The following is an 18,021-nucleotide window of genomic DNA, read 5'->3' on the forward strand; positions in this document are numbered from 1 at the left end:
ACCACTAGCTACAGAAATTGGGGCATTTTGAACTGCCTGTACTGCTTGTAAACATGTTCATTGAGACGTTGTTTAATCTCATTGTAGTCCTTACTGCATTGGCAAGCCGTTTAGCCATTGTTGAATCTTATTGTAGTCCCTACTACAATGGCACGTCTGTAAAGGTCACTTAATATCATTCTAGCCACCTTGAATTTATAAGCATTATTATTTATTATTTATTATTATTTTATTATGGTTATTTATTTATTTATTTATTTTATTTTTATTACATTTATATCCCGCCCTTCTCCGAAGACTCAGGGCGGCTTACAAGCTTAGCAGTAGCCTTCATTCTATGTATATGCCTGCTTGTTAGGGCTTTCACACACACCCCAAGCGGCATTATTACAAAGTCAGCTTAATTGCCCCCAACAATCTGGGTCCTCATTTTACCTACCTCGGAAGGATGGAAGGCTGAGTCAACCTTGAGCCTGGTGGGATGCGAACCTGCACTAATTGCAGGCAGCTGGTGTTACTTAAGGAGGCTGTTGGGAGTGATTCATAAGTCTTGGCTGTTGTCAAGCTTATTAAGGGGGATTATAGCCTGATCTTAGGAGGGAGGAGTGTTATGTATTGGGCTTGTGGTACTACACCACGTCCGTTGCTGGAGAGCTAACGGCTCTCCAGCAACCCAAATAGGCCGTCTCCAGTCCTGCAGTTGGTCAGCCCCAGGCGGCAAGCACGGGTTCAAACCTATTGGCTGCTACCTTAGGGCTAGGCTATATATTGTGGCTGGGTGCAGCCCAAGCTCAAGTACAGTTCCAGCAAGAATAAAAGAATGAGTTTCTCTGTACTCTGCCTTGTGTCTTCATTCCTGCTCGCCAGAGCCCACGACTTAACATCCCCACCTCATCCTTCTCTTCATTAAACTAGACACGGTCTATTCCAGCAACCGTTCCTTATATGTTTTAGCCTCCAGTCCCCTAATCATCTTTGTTGATAGAGACAGTTTTGTGTAGTGGTTAAAGCACTAGACTAGAAACCAGAAGACTTTTATTCTAGTCCCTTCTTAAACATGAAAGTCTGCTGGGTGACTTGGGGTCAATCATTCTGTCTCAGTCCAATTCACCTTATAGATCTGTTGCTGGGAAAACAGGAGGAGAAAGGGGTATTCGATATGATTGCCACTTTGATTTATCTAATAAAATAGTAAAGGAGGAAAGAAAATAAATAAAGATAAATAAAAATTCCCATATCCCACCTTAGCCTCTAAAAGGTTAACAAAAAATCCATTGCAGTTCTTGAAAATAAACTAGTTTGCCACTATTCGCTTTAATTTCTTTGATTTACTGGTTTCCTTAAGTGAAGAGTAATATCTGAAAGAATACAAGGTATTGGATGTGAAAGAAAAGAGCTTCATGTATCAATCAAATTGTATAAAGAGCACACAAAAATTGGAACTTAATTACTTAACAAATGACAACTTAGCAGGAGCAAATGCAGGGTGGGTGGGGGAGTCCTCTTGGACTCACAACTTCTGCTCAGGAAGCAGGTGGCAGATGTGCACAATTATACCCATTTCTAGACTAGGAGGCTCTGCTCAGGATTATGCATGCTTTAATTACTTACCAGTTGGTTTACTGCAAAACCATCTATTATAATGCCTTGGTAAGATCAAACTTGGAATACTGCATCCAGTTTTGACTGCCAAAAAGATGTTTGAGACTCTAGAAAGAGTACAGAGAAGAGCAACAAAGATAATTGGGGAACTGGAGGCTAAAACATATAAGGAACAGCTGCTGGAATTGGGTAAGTCTATTTTAATGGAGAGAAGGACAAGGGGAGACATGGTAGCAGTGTTCCACTATCTCAGAGGTTGCCACAAAGAAGAGGGAGTCAAGCTATTCTCCAAAGTGCCTTAAGGCAGGACAAGAAGAAATGGATGGAAACTAATCAAAGAGAAAAGCAACCTAGAACTAAGGAGAAATTTCCTGACAGTTAGAACAATTAATCAGTGGAATAACTTGCCTCCAGAAGTTGTGGGTGTTCCAATACTGAAAGTTTTTAAGAAGATATTGGACAGCCATTTGTCTGAAATGAGGTAGGGTTTCCTGCCTGAGCAGGGGGTTGGACTAGAAGACCTCCAAGGTCCCTTAAAACTCTGTTATTCTGGTCCAGAATGCAGTGGCATGGGTAATTACAGGCAAACAGACTACATTAATATGGCACTACTGCTGTACTTCAAGAACTGCACTGGTTCTCAATAGACTTCTGAGTAAAATTCAAAGTAATGAGTATCACTTATAAAGTCCTGCATGTAATGATTTAATTTCAGGATTGCATATTTATTTTGTTGTTGATTATGTTGTTTTTAATATATTGCTATGTTGTCCAGATTCCCTTTGGCAAGTGGGTAGCCATATAAATTGATTTAAAAAATACAATAGACAGGGTTCCTGGTAAAGCCATACTGGATGGGACTTCCTTCATGTACATAGGGCAGGGGTGTCAAATTGCCAGTCCGCAGGCCAGTTGCATCATACCGTAGCCACGCCCACCCCAGCTCCAGCAATGCACAAAAAAGTTGCGAGACGTCACAAGACGTCACATGACATGGCGAGTTGGACATCCATGACATAGGGGATAAAAATATTATGACATCATCAACCCATATCATCATTTTGATGTCATTGTGGCTCTCTGATGGACACTGAATGAAGGACACAAAATTTAAATCCTATATGTCACCTTTCAAGTCAATGCACTTTGGGGACACACTTTGCTGCTTTTTAGAAGAGCTGTGAAAACATGACTCTTTACCAAGGCCTTTTGTTTTATTTTTTATCTTTTATGGATTTTATTGTAATTCCTTTGACTGTGGTCAGTTGACCAGAATCATTGAAAGTAGGGGCATACCTTGTACATTGTATTGTCCACATACTTTATATATAGATATATATTTGCTGATAATTTATTTGAACATATTTGTGTCTATGTATAATGGGTTTTATTAGTATTGTATATCAGTGATTGCATGAACTCTGTAGATGTCATACACTAAATAAATATACCAGTCCAGAATCTGATTTTTTAAAATATAAATGATGCTGTGCTTCAATGGTTCAACAGCCTAGGTATCTGAACATAGATCTTTTTAACATTTATATTTTATTGTGCTTTACTATCCATGTGAAATGTTAATATATATATACTGTTGTCCATGTATATGCCATACAATAAATAATAATGAAATTAATAAATAAGAGGCATACAAGATTAATGTTTAAGAAATTACTAGTACATTTTTCCTCAAAATTGTATCTTCCTGGGATCGAACAGCTACCGTGCAAGTCTCCAAAAAGATCCAGCTTCATTAAGGACCCACCTACAGGTGCAGAGTGTCTACACATCCCCACTCAGAAAGTAATTATTCATTTTTCCTGATGAGTTTAGATCCTGCTTGTAATTAACCCACTGAATTAGAGGTTTATTTATTAATCAAATTTATTTACCTGACCAACTCATGCAAAGTGGCTCTGGACAGCCTGCAGACGCCATTAATTACAAGCCACAAGAACAAAAATAATCCAGGTGGATAGGAGACAACATCTCATTCTGGATTTAAATTACAGCTCAAAATAATATTAAAGGAGAGGATTTTATTGAATGCATTTTCTTTGAAGCATGTAAAGATCCAAACAAAGTGAGCAGATTTGCAACCAGAAAAGTGGAAGCATGAAGTTCTTTCTAATTCAAGGTGATTTTCCACAGATAATAGCATGCTATTTGGCTAGAGAAAGGCAGCTGGATCAGTTGTACCAGGTGGAATGGATTCCAAGTTTTTTTCAACTATTGAGCCACCTGCTTTTATTATTTTGAAAAAGCAGAAAAGACAAGGTAGAATGAAACTCTTATTGGCAGTCAGAGTTAATCAGAGAAGTCAAACCACAATAGCTAATTTCCATCAATATTTTTTTAAAGCTAGGTAGTTAAGAAAGGAGAGAAAGAGTTAGGACACATGGCACAATTTACAGCTCATTAAAGCTACAAGGTCAACACTGTTAAGAATACATTGAAGCAAACAATTCAGGATGTCTTCATATAAAACATTAGCCCTGGGAAGAATGATGTTTAATCAAAATACATCTAAGGAGGAACCTCGGGCATATGATGTCTGATGTACGGAAGGTTACATTATCAACATGTTTGTAGATGCAAAAAACTGCAAGGTGACAGCAAATAATCCAGTGAAAATCTGGATTTTTACTAGCAGATCTTGATAAGATAGTATTATAAAAGTTATAGAGAAAAAAATCCCAAGTGCAATATTTGAGGATTTAATTAACACAATTAAGGAATATAAAGTGGAAAAGGTTTAGGTTTAGGTTTTATTAAATTTTTATACCGCCCTTCTCCCGAGGGACTCAGGGCGGTGAACAGGGCATATCATAAAACTACAAAAATACAAAAGTTAAAAAAGAATTAAATTATTGCCCAAAGTAAAAACAATAAAAATATATACAAGTATTAAAACCCTAAGTAACTCCCCATCAGGCCAGGCCAGCCTGTTCAAACAAATGGGTCTTTAACCCGCGCCGGAAGGAGCAGAGATCCGGTGCCATCCGGAGCTCAACCGGCAGTTGATTCCACAGAGCCGGGGCGCCCACAGAGAAGGCCCTCCCCCTGGGGGCCACCAGCCGACATTCTCTGACTGGAGGTACCCTGAGGAGGCCCTCTCTGTGGGAACGCACAGGGCGGAGGGGAGTCGACGCCGGCAGCAGGTGGTCCCCAAGGTATTCCGGACCCATGCCATGTAAGGACTTAAAAACCATCACTAAGACCTTGAACCTCACCCGGAAGACAACTGGTAACCAATGTAGCTCGCGGAGCAAAGGTGTAACATGGGAGTACCGGGAAACTCCCAAGACAACTCTCGCGGCCGCATTCTGTACCAGTTGGAGCCTCCGAGTGGTCTTCAAGGGAAGCCCCATGTAGAGAGCATTGCAATAGTCAAGATGAGAGGTCGCGAGCACATGAGTGACCGTACACAGGGCATCCTGGTCTAGATAGGGCCGCAACTGACGCACCAGGCGAACCTGTGCGAAAGCCCCCCTAGTCACGGCTACTATATGATCTTCTAAGGTAAGCCGTGAATCTAGGAGGACTCCCAAGTTGCGAGCCCTATCCACGGGGGGTAAAGACTCACCCCCCATAGAAAGTGATGGAACATTTTGAATGTCCCGGGATGCCGGAATGTACAGCCACTCAGTCTTGTCAGGGTTGAGTTGAAGTCTGTTCCTCCCCATCCAGACCCGAACCGCCTCCAGGCAACGGGACATCACAGCGAGGGCATCACTGGGGTGGTTTGGGGTCGAAATGAAGAGTTGGGTATCATCAGCATATTGATGATACCCAACTCCAAAACCACGAATGATCTCACCCAGCGGTTTCATGAAGATGTTGAACAGGAGAGGCGAGAGAACTGACCCCTGAGGAACTCCACAAACGAAAGACCTAGGGGCCGATCTCTGCCCCCCTGCCAACACCGACTGCGAACGTCCCAGGAGATAGGAGGAGAACCACCGAAGAACCGTGCCTCCCACTCCCAATCCCCTGAGACGCCGCAGCAGGATACCATGGTCGATGGTATCGAAAGCCGCCGAGAGGTCTAATAGGACTAGGACAGAGGAATATCCCCTATCCCGGGCCCTCCAGAGATCATTCACCAGAGCGACCAATGCCATCTCCGTGCTGTACCCGGGCCTGAAACCCGATTGGTACGGGTCCAGATAATCCGCTTCATCCAGGACCAGAGGGAGCAGATGCGCCACCACACTCTCAACAACCTTCGCAAGAAAGCGAAGGTTGGAGACTGGACGAAAGTTGTTCAACACAGCTGGGTCCAAGGCAGGCTTCTTGAGGAGAGGTCTCACCACCGCCTCCTTCAAGACGGTGGGGAAATTACCCTCACTCAAAGAAGCAGATATAACCGCCTGGAACCAGCCTCGTGTCCTCTCCCTAGCTGCATAAACCAGCCAGGAAGGGCACGGATCCAATAAACATGTGGTGGAGCTCAACCTCCCCATAATCCTGTCCACTTCATCAGGGGTCACAGAATCAAACTCCTCCCAGATAACATTGACAAGACCGCCCGTGTCCTGGTCGTCAGACTCTGCCCAGCTGGAGTCCAAACCGGTCCGAATCCGAGCGATTTTATCCGACAGATGTTGACCAACCTCCTCGGCACGACCCTGCAAGGGATCCTCCCTCACCTCCTGATTAAGGAGGGAGCGAGTCACCCTAAACAGGGCGGCCGGGTGATTATCTGCGGACGCGATGAGGGCAGAGAAGTAATTACACCTCGCTGCCCTCATCGCTGCGAGATAAGACCTAATATAGGTTCTTAACCGCAACCGGTCAGATTCGGATCGGCTGGACCTCCAGCAGCTCTCTAGGCCCTGTTTCCGACGCTTCATCTCCCGGAGCTCCGCGGAAAACCATGGAGCTCGATGGGATCTGCACTGGGTCAGGGGCCGCAAGGGTACAACTCGGTCCAGTGCCTCAGTGGCTGCCCTTTCCCAGGCTTCCACTAAGGCATCCGCCGAGTTGTGAGCGACGGAGGCAGGTGGGGATCCCAGCGCTGCCTGGAACCCGTCAGGGTCCATTAAGCGCCTGGGGCGGTACCATCTAGTTGGTTCCGCATCCCCACAGTGGGGGGTGGCAAGACGGAAGACCAGCCGCAGGAGGTGATGATCGGTCCATGACAGGGGCATAATAAATGGAGAGCCCCCACCAAGATCATCCAACCACCGTCCAGATAAAAAAACCAAGTCAAGGGTGTGGCCTCCCTCATGAGTTGGTTCAGAAATTACCTGCGTCAGGTCCATGGCCGTCATGGAAGCCATGAACTCCCGGGATAACTCAGATGACCCTCCCAGGGATGGTAGATTGAAGTCACCCAAAACTAAAAGTTTGGGGAACTCAATCACCAAACCGGAGAGGACATCGAGTAGCTCAGGCAGGGCTGCCGCTGTGTGACTAGGCAAAACGTACACCAGCAGCAAGCCCAACTGCGCCCCCGAACCAAACCTCAAAAAGAGAGACTCACACCCGACTATCTGAGGAACGGTGGTCTCCCGCGGACCTAAGGTCTCCCTAATAACTACCGCCACTCCCCCGCCTCTACCTTGAGCCCGAGGCCAGTGTAGCGCTCGGAAACCTGGTGGGCAAAGGTCAACCAAAGGGACCCCACCCTCTGGACCCAACCAGGTCTCGGTGATACAAGCCAGGTCCGCATGCTCACCCTCCACCAAATCCCGCACAAGGGGAGCCTTATTAACCACGGACCTGGCATTCAGGTACACCAGCCGGAGCTCAGGAGGCTGCACATCCTCACTCCCGGCATCTCGGGGAAGAATCAGAGGGTCGGAGCGCCTCACCGCTTGTAAACAGTGGAGACGGCCCTCCCGGTAATGATACGGCCCTCTGTCCATACGCCTGCTTCCATACCCCAGTGTCGTGGGAATCGGTAATCCCACGACCCGCTCCCGAGCCCCAGATGTAACCACAACCCGCTCCCCCCGAACACCGTCGGACCCAGGCCTGGCCTGCGACACAGTTGTATGGCCACCCCCCATAGTCAGACAACCACTACCCCCCACCCCTCTCCCTAACCCCCTAAAAAATTTCACTAAAAAATTAACCAGGGGCCTCTTGTTAAATTTCTATCGAGAGCCCCTGGCCTTACCCGGCCATCTCTCAGGGTCCCAAGTGCATCTGTTGCCAATGGCTTAATATCCTATTTAACAAACTGTCCATATTTTCAGGGATCATCTTGTATACCTGCCATTTGTTGAGGGGGGGACATCTATGGACCAGCCATCCATGTGTTGAGAATACAACTTGATCAACTTTCCCCAACCAGATGCCTTCCAGAAAAATTGGTCTACAACTACTAAATTCTCAAGAAATATAGGTGTTCATTGCACTTGCTAATTACAATTTTTGGAAATTACAGTCCAAAATATTCAAAGGATCTTGCTAAGTTATAAAGTAGAATAAAATTCTAGGAACATAACTCCTACCTCCTACGTTATATAGAAAAATACACAAATATTCAGCATTAAGGGGTACACATTTAAACTTACAAGCAGCTGAATGAGGTCAATCTTCCAGATTTCAAATATTTACAGAATTCATAGAATGTGAATTGCCAGCTAGTGGTCAGTTGGATTCTTTTTTTTTATTAAAGAGTTTTACAAAAACAAAATTTTACAATATATCCCCAAATCCCTCCCACCCCAAACCCTCCCACTTCCCCCCCCACTTCCCAGAGCTAACTACAGGATTATAGTTACAATAATCATATTCTAAATAAAAATTATGCATAATATACAATTAACCAAATTCATAATGTGCTTTAACTCCCCTTTAACATAACTACAAACAAAGTACCAATAACAATATCCCACTAAAATCTACTCATAAGCTAAATGGAACTTTTTAGTCCCATATTTGTTCTGAATATAATTTATCCATCTCCTCCAAACTGAAATATATCTTTCTTGTGAATGATCTTTCAAATAAGCAGAAATGTTAGACATTTCTGCAAGATTCGAAACTTTAAACACCCATTCTTCTATAGTGGGCAAACTATCCTTCTTCCAATATTGTCCCACCAGTAACCGTGCTGCTGTTATCATGTTCAACATCAAGTTAGTTTCTTTAACATCACAATCTACAACAATACCCAATAAAAACAATTGCGGAGAAAACTTTATCTTTCTCTTAAAAATCTTTTGAATGTTCCACCAAATTTTGATCCAAAAAGCTTTTATATTTCTACAAGTTCACCACATGTGAAAATAGGTAGCTTCTAAACTACCACATCTCCAACATTTAGACTGTAAATTAGGATACATGTTGGACAACTTCTTGGGATCCAGATGCCATCTATAAAACATTTTATAAAAATTTTCTCTTAAGTTTTGAGCCTGAGTAAATTTAACATTTCTAACCCAAATTATCTCCCAGGTGTCCAACGAAATTGGTTCCTGAATATTTTGTGACCACTTGATCATACAGTCTTTAACCAGTTCCGTTTCCGAATCCAATTCAATTAAAGCATTATATATCCTCTTTATATGTGCACAATTTACGGTAAATCTCTAATTTGTTTTACTAAATTTTGATCTGTAATTGTGATGCCAACCTTTTGATCTGACTTCCACCTAGCTTTCAATTGGGTATATTGAAACCAAGAGTAACTTATGTTTTCTTGTCTTAACTCCTCTAATGATTTATATCATTATCAGTTGGATTCTTGATGTATATTTCTACTGGTTCTATTCTGACTTCTTCAGGATGATTTTTTTGTACTATCACCAGGGCTTTTTTTGTCATAGAACACTCAGAACGGAGTTCTGGCACCTTTTTTGGATGGAACCTTGTAGGGTAGGCAAGGCGGGTTGTATAGCATGTGTGAGTTCCGGCACATTTTTCTTTTACAAAAAAAGCACTGACTATCACTGTAGGAACAGAGAAAGATTTTAGGACACAAGTACAATGAAGTGCATTTGTTGGTCACAACAGATCCCACAGTGGTCAGGTCTGATAATTTATAGAGGTAACTTTCATCATTATTCAGGTCAGCAATAAAATGAGTTCTAATTAAAAGTTTGCAAATACCTGTGGGGCACAACTTCAGAGCTTTCCATTTCTAGCCCTCCTATTCTTAATGGACAGGTACTTTTTGTTTTGTTTTTTTAAATAAACACCTGCCCATTATCAGGGTTTATCTATGAAAAAAAGATCATTGTATGTCAAGTTTTAAACCTGAATTTCCTATGTGCTTCAGATGAGATCCAGTTTAAGAAAAATTTTCTGGATACAAAAATAGAAGTAGCAGAAGAGTTATGCTGGAATTCCCAAGTAAACAGTATTTCAAACATTTATTCCTCTAACCACTGGAAAAATTGTATAAGCAGAGGCCTTATCTAAATTAGGCAACCACCAGTTTCTATGTCAACCACTGATTTTGCCCTACTTCCTTGGACTGTAAATGACCCCCATTTTCAATTAACACCTGGAAGAGAGGTTACTTAGACAAACTAACTCTTCCTATTTACTCTAGCAAGTAGTGAAATAACTAACTTTCTGTCTAATGCTAATGAGAGCCACTTTGGGGTAGTAGTTAAAATTCTGGCCTAGAAACCAGGAGACTGTGGTTCTAGTCCCACCTCAGGCATGAAAACTGGCTGAGTGATTTTAGGCCAGACATTCTCTCTCAGTCCAGCCTACCTCCCTGATGTTGTGTATTATATATGTTTGCTAGCTTGAGGTGCCTTTCAAGTAATAACATTGAAATAAAAATTAATAAATTAGCTGATTATTTCCAGGGCTTTTTTTGTAAAAGAAAAAGGTGCTGGAACTCACACATGTCACACAACCTGCCTTGTCTACCCTACAAGGTTCCATCCAAAAAAGGTGCCGGAATTCCGTTCTGAGCGTTCTATGAGAAAAAAAGCCCTGATTATTTCCCTTTTTTTGTGTCAGCAAGGTGCCTGAAATTTACTAGATATTTAACCCTCATTAGTGTAAACTTCCTTTACTGATGCCTGAAATGATCATCCTGCCACTTGGGCTCACTGTAGCAATTAGGGAAGGATTTCTGGTGCTGTAAGTAATTAATGGGTAAGGAGTCTGGATGAGCCCTTATAGAGCCTCTGGGAGGATGATTTTAGGCATTTGTCAGACAAAGCTGCTCAACTTCACTCTGAGTCCAAATCTAATTGCGCAGATCCTGTGGAAGTGACCAAGGCATAGCCCTAGCCTAGCCTGATTATGTGAGAGGAGTTTGAGCAAGTCAATACTGAGGAAATGAGCAATATGTTTGGTCCAATCCGCTCTGCCGCCTATAGTCTGGATCTCTCCTGGTTAGTCATGGTTCTTTCGGAGACTGCATGCAACTGGGTCCAAGCAGTGGTTTATGCCTCCTTGTGGGAGGAGGTGCTTTGCCTGCCTTGGAGATAATCACCTCCTTTTTCAAGACACCATCCTAGAGACCCTCCTTTCAGGAGACCTGAAAGTCTTGAGTAGCTTCTGTTTAGTTTCCAACTTTCCCTTTTAAAAGGAACTTGTTGAGAGGGTGCAGAGGTTATGGAAGAGCATTCTTAGAATCCAGTTGAAGAACAAAGGCCTCATGTGACCCACAACAGCCTTCAGTAGGCTGCAGGGCCTTTCAACAGAACACCTTCTGAAAAGTGGGTGACCATGAGGGCAATCACTCTGGAGAATGGTATGTGGCAGCCTTTTTGAGTGGCAGTTGTGGTGCTAGAACTGAAGTCAAGGCCTGGACCCGTAATTAAGGCCCAGCCTCAGCATTGCTACTGAATGCCACTATTCAAAGGGGCCTAGATGAAAGGAGTATAGAGAATCATTTCTTTTTTGTTCAGGGAAGGGGTGACATGCCAGCAAAGTCAAATGAGGCATTTTCTGAATTTTTGATATGACAAGCCCAAAGGTTTCACCATCATTGATCTAGACTCTTTTCAGCTTGGAGTCATGCCAGGCTGTAGTTATGAGATGGCATTGGTTGCGCTTGTGGATCAACTCTGATGGGCTTGGGATGGTAGTGATGTCCTTACTGGCCCTCCTGGATCTTTTATCAACTTTTGATACCATTGCCTGTTACAGGTCTTGATTAGTGTAGTTAATGGTTGCATTATTTAAATTTACACTATTCCAGAGACATTTCTACAGAAAATATGGTACCTGCTTCCAGCTGAATGGAAATAGGTAATGGATATTTTTATACATAAATTTATATGTATATAAAGGAAACATTAAAAGAAAGGAAAATATACTTTTAATTTATATTTATGGTTAATATTTATCAAAAACAAGTAAAAACTATTTTTTTACTATAGATTCAGATACTCCATCTTGTCATAGGGTTGCTTTGACCATGTTCATGTTCTTCAATTGCATCACATTTTTACTCTAACTTTTCCTTTTAAAACTTGTACTGTTTTCCTCCAATGGAATCTTCCTTTTCTCCATTTTGCACGCACGAAGATAAGTGCTATCTAAAACCCAAGCCACAAGTACAAGCATGTATCACAACCAACATGTATATAATTTAATATCTACATAACACTACTAGATGACAGCATTTGACATCCTGGGGTGTGGAATAATCGGTATACAGATAATAATTATGCATCTCCACCTCATACTAATGCCTCCTTAAGTAACACCAGATGCCTGCAATTAGTGCAGGTTCACATCCCACCAGGCTCAAGGTTGACTCAGCCTTCCATCCTTCCGAGGTAGGTAAAATGAGGACCCAGATTGTTGGGGGCAATAAGCTGACTTTGTAATAATGCCGCTTGGGGTGGTGGTGAAAGCCCTAATAAGCAGGCATATACATAGAATGAAGGCTATTGCTAAGCACATTTGATTTGTGCTTTAAATTGTAAGCCGCCCTGAGTCTTCGGAGAAGGGCGGGATATAAATGGGATTAAAATAATAAAAAAAATACTGAGCAGGTGGATGCTGTTTAAGTGCTTACCCAGTGCCTCAAGGCTGTGAGGGTTTGGATGGGGACAAACCAGCTGCTGCTCAGTTCTAGAAAGACAGAATGGCTTTGATCCCAAAGGGTCTGGAAAGGTGACCTCTTTGACTGTGGAGGGATAACACTTTCCTGGCAGGGTTGGTGTGCAACCTGGGGGTTCTCCTGTATTCACTTAAAAAGCAGATTGCAGCCATGGCCAGGGGAGCCTTTGCCCAAATTTATTTTATTTTTGCACCAATTGCATCTATTCCTAGCCTGGGTGGTGGTGGTGGTGGGGAAACTTGCTTATAGTAACAGTCACCTTAGTCAGCTATCATTTGGATTACTTATTTGGAGCTGCCCTTGAAAGGTCAACCAGAAGCTACATAATAATAAACCTTTATTGTCAAAGTACAACATGTGTACATTGAGATTAGCTGAGCCTCCCCCCCCCGTGCTCTCTCCCCCCAACACACAGTGACAACAAACCCTCCATCCTACCACACCATGTGAACCAACTACACCACACACTGGCCTCCCAAGTCAATTCTGCATAAGATTATGTCTCATTTAAAAGCCTAATAGCCCTCGGATAAAAGCTATTTTTCAGCCTGTTGGTACGGCTGGCTATATTCCTATATCTCCTACCGGATGGTAGGAGAGTAAAGAGATACCGTCCAGGGTGTGAGTCATCCCTGAGAATCTTCCTCACTCTTCCAAGGCAACGAGTCCTGGCGATGTCATCCAGTGGTGTCAGGGAACAACCCACAATGTCTTGTGCTGTGCTCACTACCCTCTGTAATACCTTCCTGTCCGCGGCTGTCAGACCAGCATACCAAACCACAATACCATACAAGAGGACGCTCTCTATAGTAGACCGGTAAAAGAGGGTCATTAGCTGTTGTTCTACCCTGTTCTTCCGCAAGACCCTGAGAAAGTGAAGCCTCTCTCTAGTCCACGATGCAGTGATGTGAGCAACGATGGACATCTCATAGTTTACCCAGCTTAGATGATTGTTGTATGCGTTGCACTTACTCCCCATAGAATTCCAGATGCAGTACAAATGCTGGATATCGCCTTTACAACCCTAGATGGCATAGGACCAGGTTATTTGCAGGACTGTCTGTTCTTGAGGGTATCTGCCCATCTTGTCAGATAGAGTGAGTGTGCTTCAGATCCCTTCCCTCATACTGTCACCTGCTGGGATCTTGAAAGTGTGGATTCTCCTTAGCCACTTCAACCCTTTGGAACAACTTTCCTCTTCAGATGTAGCTGCCCTCTCCATCCTCTTAGCCTTCTAGAGGGCTTGAAGACCTGTCTCTTCCACCAACACTGGACTATGATTGGGATGAGCCACTAAATATCGGTGTGGCTTATCATGATGGTGTGGTGAGAAATAAAGTCTTTTTATGTTGTTGTTCTATTGATTTTTATGTGAGCCATCTAGGATTATTGTATATGATAGGCAGCCATGTTACAAATAAATAAATAAAACATGTCTGGCACGCGCAGTGATGCTGAGTGTGTTCCCACTTCCCATTAAGCCAACCTTCTTCAAGCAGGGTGACTTCCCAGGTTATCCAGGATGGCCATGCTGGCTGGGGGATTCAGAGCCCTGAAGTCCAGGCCTGAGAAAGATACCCAGACTGAAAAAAATTGCCAAGCCATGTGATTTTGTTTGGCTATAGGTGACTTTGTTGTGTGAACCTAGCCATTGTGCTTATAAAGCATAACTGTTGACTAAGTGCATTATGCCAACCCAGCCAATTCTGGTTTATTCAACAAACCACGGCACAGAGCTAATTTTCAAACAGGCTTTTAGATAAGTATCTAAATCTTTTTATGTATATGTCTAAAACTGGAAATGCCTGCTTACAAAATTATTTATAATTTTATTGATTTATATGGGTCCTATATAAAAAATCCCCTTCTACCCTTATGGGTAATTTGTGTCTTGCTCAGTCTCAGATTTTCTACCAAAGTCCTGGAAGTTTGATGGTTCTGCAGAGTATCTTCACTGTTCCTACATTGCACTCTTCTGGATAGAGAGTCTTGTCGTTGCTCCTAGGATCTGTTGGAGCCACTCTCCCAGTTTAGGAATCACAACCTCAAGTGCTCCTACCCCCACTTGGCACTACTTTGGCCTTTACTTTCCACATCATCTCTAGGTTCTTCTTTCAAGTCTGGTACTTTTCCAGATTCTCATAATACTCCGTCTTCCTGACGTTGGCACCACTACATCTATCACCATCTCTGTCGTCTACTCCTTGTCTATTATCACGGTATCGGACTGATTGGCTATTTGAAGAGCGGTTGGATAGCATTGTAGTTAGAGCATCATCTTTGACACAGGAGACTGAAGTTGAAATCCAGCTGATACCTATCTTACAAATAGGAGTCCTTGGGCAAAGACACCCCCCTAACACTACATTGTCTACCTCAAATATGAAAATGACACAAATTAGAAGAGTTCTGACACTTGGCTGTCAGCTAGATTAACAAGGTTCATGTAAGGAACCAGGGCAGTCTGGCAATCATACATAGATGAGACAAGGGAACCTGGAATGAATGAATGAATGAATGAATGAATGAATGAATGAATGAATGAATGAACATGGGGTGGTGTGGTGTTCGAGAGAGCAGGTGCATCTTTTATATATTGTAATTATATAATTATATAATAGGGAAGCACACACACACACACACAAACACACAAATCAGGTCTGGATTTGTGTGTTTTTGTGTGTGTGTGTGCTTCCCTATTGCTTCTAACCATGCCAATTTGCTCTGATGCTAAACAGCAGACATCATGGCTGAGGTCTCTGTCACTTCATGGGTTGTGAGGGGCCCTTAATTCTAGTGGAAGGCAGTGGGGAGGGAGGACTGAGAACAGATATAACAGAGGCGAGCATTTTGCCTGTGCTTCCTGCATCATAGTGTTTTTCTCCAAAGCATTTTAATTAAATGCAGATTCTTCCCTCAAGCACCAAATGACCTGTATCTGTGAAATATTTTAAAGGAGTAATACAAACATTAATTTGCACTTGTTTAACATTTTGGAAGAATAAATTGGCAAGTGCAATCTGTAATTATGCTATGTAATTATTAAAACAATATGTATGAATAACAGTGTGCTCCTCATAATGCTGGCATTTTTAGAGAAGGTAAAACAGTAAGCATACCTTCATTCAAAATCAAGCACTGCCACTTTGGTCTGCATAGCTGCGTCATCATTAATTTTATTAATGTACTTCTTCCAATTCATTTTGTGCCAGAAAAAACATGGCTGACGCAGGGGGTAGGTATATTGTTAAATCTGACGTAATTGCAAAAGGTTGTGTTTTTTTAAAAAACACTTTATTTTAAATGGTTAAGTAAAAAGCAGCAGAAAAATGCAACTAAAGAAAGAAAAATATAAATATAATTATCAATAAATATAATAAATATAATTATATACATAGTAATATAATCCCTAACTCATCAGCGTCAGTATTAATCAGTCGAGGCAGCCAGAGGCCAGCTGAGCAGCAGAGCTGAATGGCGGCAGAATGGAGGTGTGTCCAACCAGAGGCCAGATGAGAGACGGCAGAACAGAGCTGGGTGGCAACAGTTGGGCAGCTGGGAGCAGCACGGTGGACCAGCTGAGCAGCTAGAGGCAAGCTGAGCGGGGGGCGGAATGGAGCTGGGCAAATCACAGCAACCCAGCGTTTATTGTCTCTTGCTTTGTATTATACCAATTGTACTCTTTTTAACTTTTCAGAATAAACTGCGTAATTTCCCCCCCTCTTTTTCCGTTAATATCGATGTGCAGACTTTTAAATACTCTTACACTAACTACAAGCTGAGAGTACATTTTTATTTTCAGCTGAGATACCGTTTTCTCTTTCTGTGGAGATTCTCAGTCATTCAGGTCATAGTTATCCCAAAGGTGCTTTTTCACAAGGCAACTGGACTTTCTTGTTTTTCGTTGACACCCCTGGTCTAGAGGCAATTCTAGTCATTCTGAGACTCAACCTACAAAATGAGAAAACAACCTAAACAAGAAGACTATATATAAGCTGAACATAATAAGGAACAAACAATTACCAAAAGAAATGAACCTGTATATGAAGTTTTAGAGAAAAACTGATGAAAGCATGTCATTCATAGAAGAAAATAACAACCAAGAGTAATTACCCTGCTATCTAGTTCAGCCCAGTCCAGTGTAGCCCCACTGGAGTTGGGCAATTGATTTCATAGTCTCCCCCTTGAAGAAAGTATGCAAACACCTTGAAAAGGGATATCATCAAGTGTTCCTGTGATAGGAAGAAACTAGCCCAGATTTCCCCAGGAAAAAAAGGCAAATATTGGTGATAGGAGATTCACTTCTCATGGGGGAAAAAAACAGGGAACTGTAGACTGGAAAATCAAGCAAGTATTGTCTCCCTGAAGTGAAAAAATCAAAGATGTAGCTATGAGCCTTGCTAAAATAATCAAATCCACAGGGTACAATCCTTTTCTTTTTCTCTGTGTAGGGATGAACAACATGGCAATGAACCTGAAAACAATATCAAGAGACTATAAGAAGCTTGGCAAGAAAGTTAAGGAGTTAGGAGCATAAGTGGTGTTTTCATCTGTACTTCCAACAAAAGGACAACATCCAATGAGGGAACAAAAGGTTTTAGAAATGAACCACTGGCATTAGAGCTGGTGCTGCCAAGAGAATGTATTCTTAGATCATGGTCTACATTACTTACAGGAAAGGATCCTGGCAAGGGATGGGTGGTCCCTCAATCAGGAAGAATGTGTTTGGAAAATGACTGGTTCAGTTTATCTGAAGGGCTTTAAACTAAAACTGAGGGGGTAATCTTTAGGACCTAATCCTAAGCATAAACCCCAAGACAGCCAATCAAACAAGGAAGTAGGGAGTGATGGGAAGGAAGAAAAAATAATAATACAACAGATCTGTGAACATCTAGAAATAAATAAAGTTATAACTTGTAGCGAGCACTGGTTTGTTAAAAACAGATCATGCCAAACCAATTTTATTTCATTCTTTGACAAAGTAACTAAATTAGTAGACCAGCAAAATGCTGTGGGCATAGTATACTTAGACTTCAGCAAGGAATTCGACACAGTAGACCATAAACTACTTCTTGGAAAACTAGAAAAATGTGGGATAGACAGCATTATCACCAAATGGATTTGTAACTGGCTGACAAACCATACTCAACAATTAGTCCTTAATACTACATCTACATGGGGGAAAGTAAGCAGTTGGGTATCACAAGGTTCTGTCTTAGGCCCAGTACTCTTCAATATCTTTATAAATTACTTAGATAAGGGAATAGAAGGGGAACTCATCAACAAATGAAGGTGAATATAGGTGTCCCATGATAATGTTGCAGGATCCAATCTGGGGGGACATGGGGACTGGGACTTCTCTCTAGGCTAGAGAGAGGTTCCCTGAAGTTCGGCTCCAGCACCAGTCTGAAAGCTTGGAAGAC

The 18,021-nt window shown here is 42.4% G+C and overlaps 1 protein-coding gene across 1 annotated transcript in view; it reads left to right on the plus strand.

Moving 5' to 3' along the window:
• Positions 1-14,581, plus strand: part of LOC308662825 (keratin, type II cytoskeletal 8-like) — a gene marked incomplete at both ends in the record, with an annotated part of 62,707 nt that extends 48,126 nt beyond the window's left edge. The window contains 2 exons of the mRNA XM_081318970.1: positions 13,829-13,924; positions 14,498-14,581. Coding sequence (XP_081175096.1) covers positions 13,829-13,924; positions 14,498-14,581 — 180 coding nt within the window. The remainder of the gene's footprint in view (positions 1-13,828; positions 13,925-14,497) is intronic.
• Between the last annotated feature and the right edge of the window lie 3,440 nt (positions 14,582-18,021).

Source organism: Vipera berus (genome assembly GCF_964194415.1).
Source record: "Vipera berus genome assembly, chromosome: 2".
Classification (NCBI taxonomy): Eukaryota; Metazoa; Chordata; class Lepidosauria; order Squamata; family Viperidae; genus Vipera; species Vipera berus.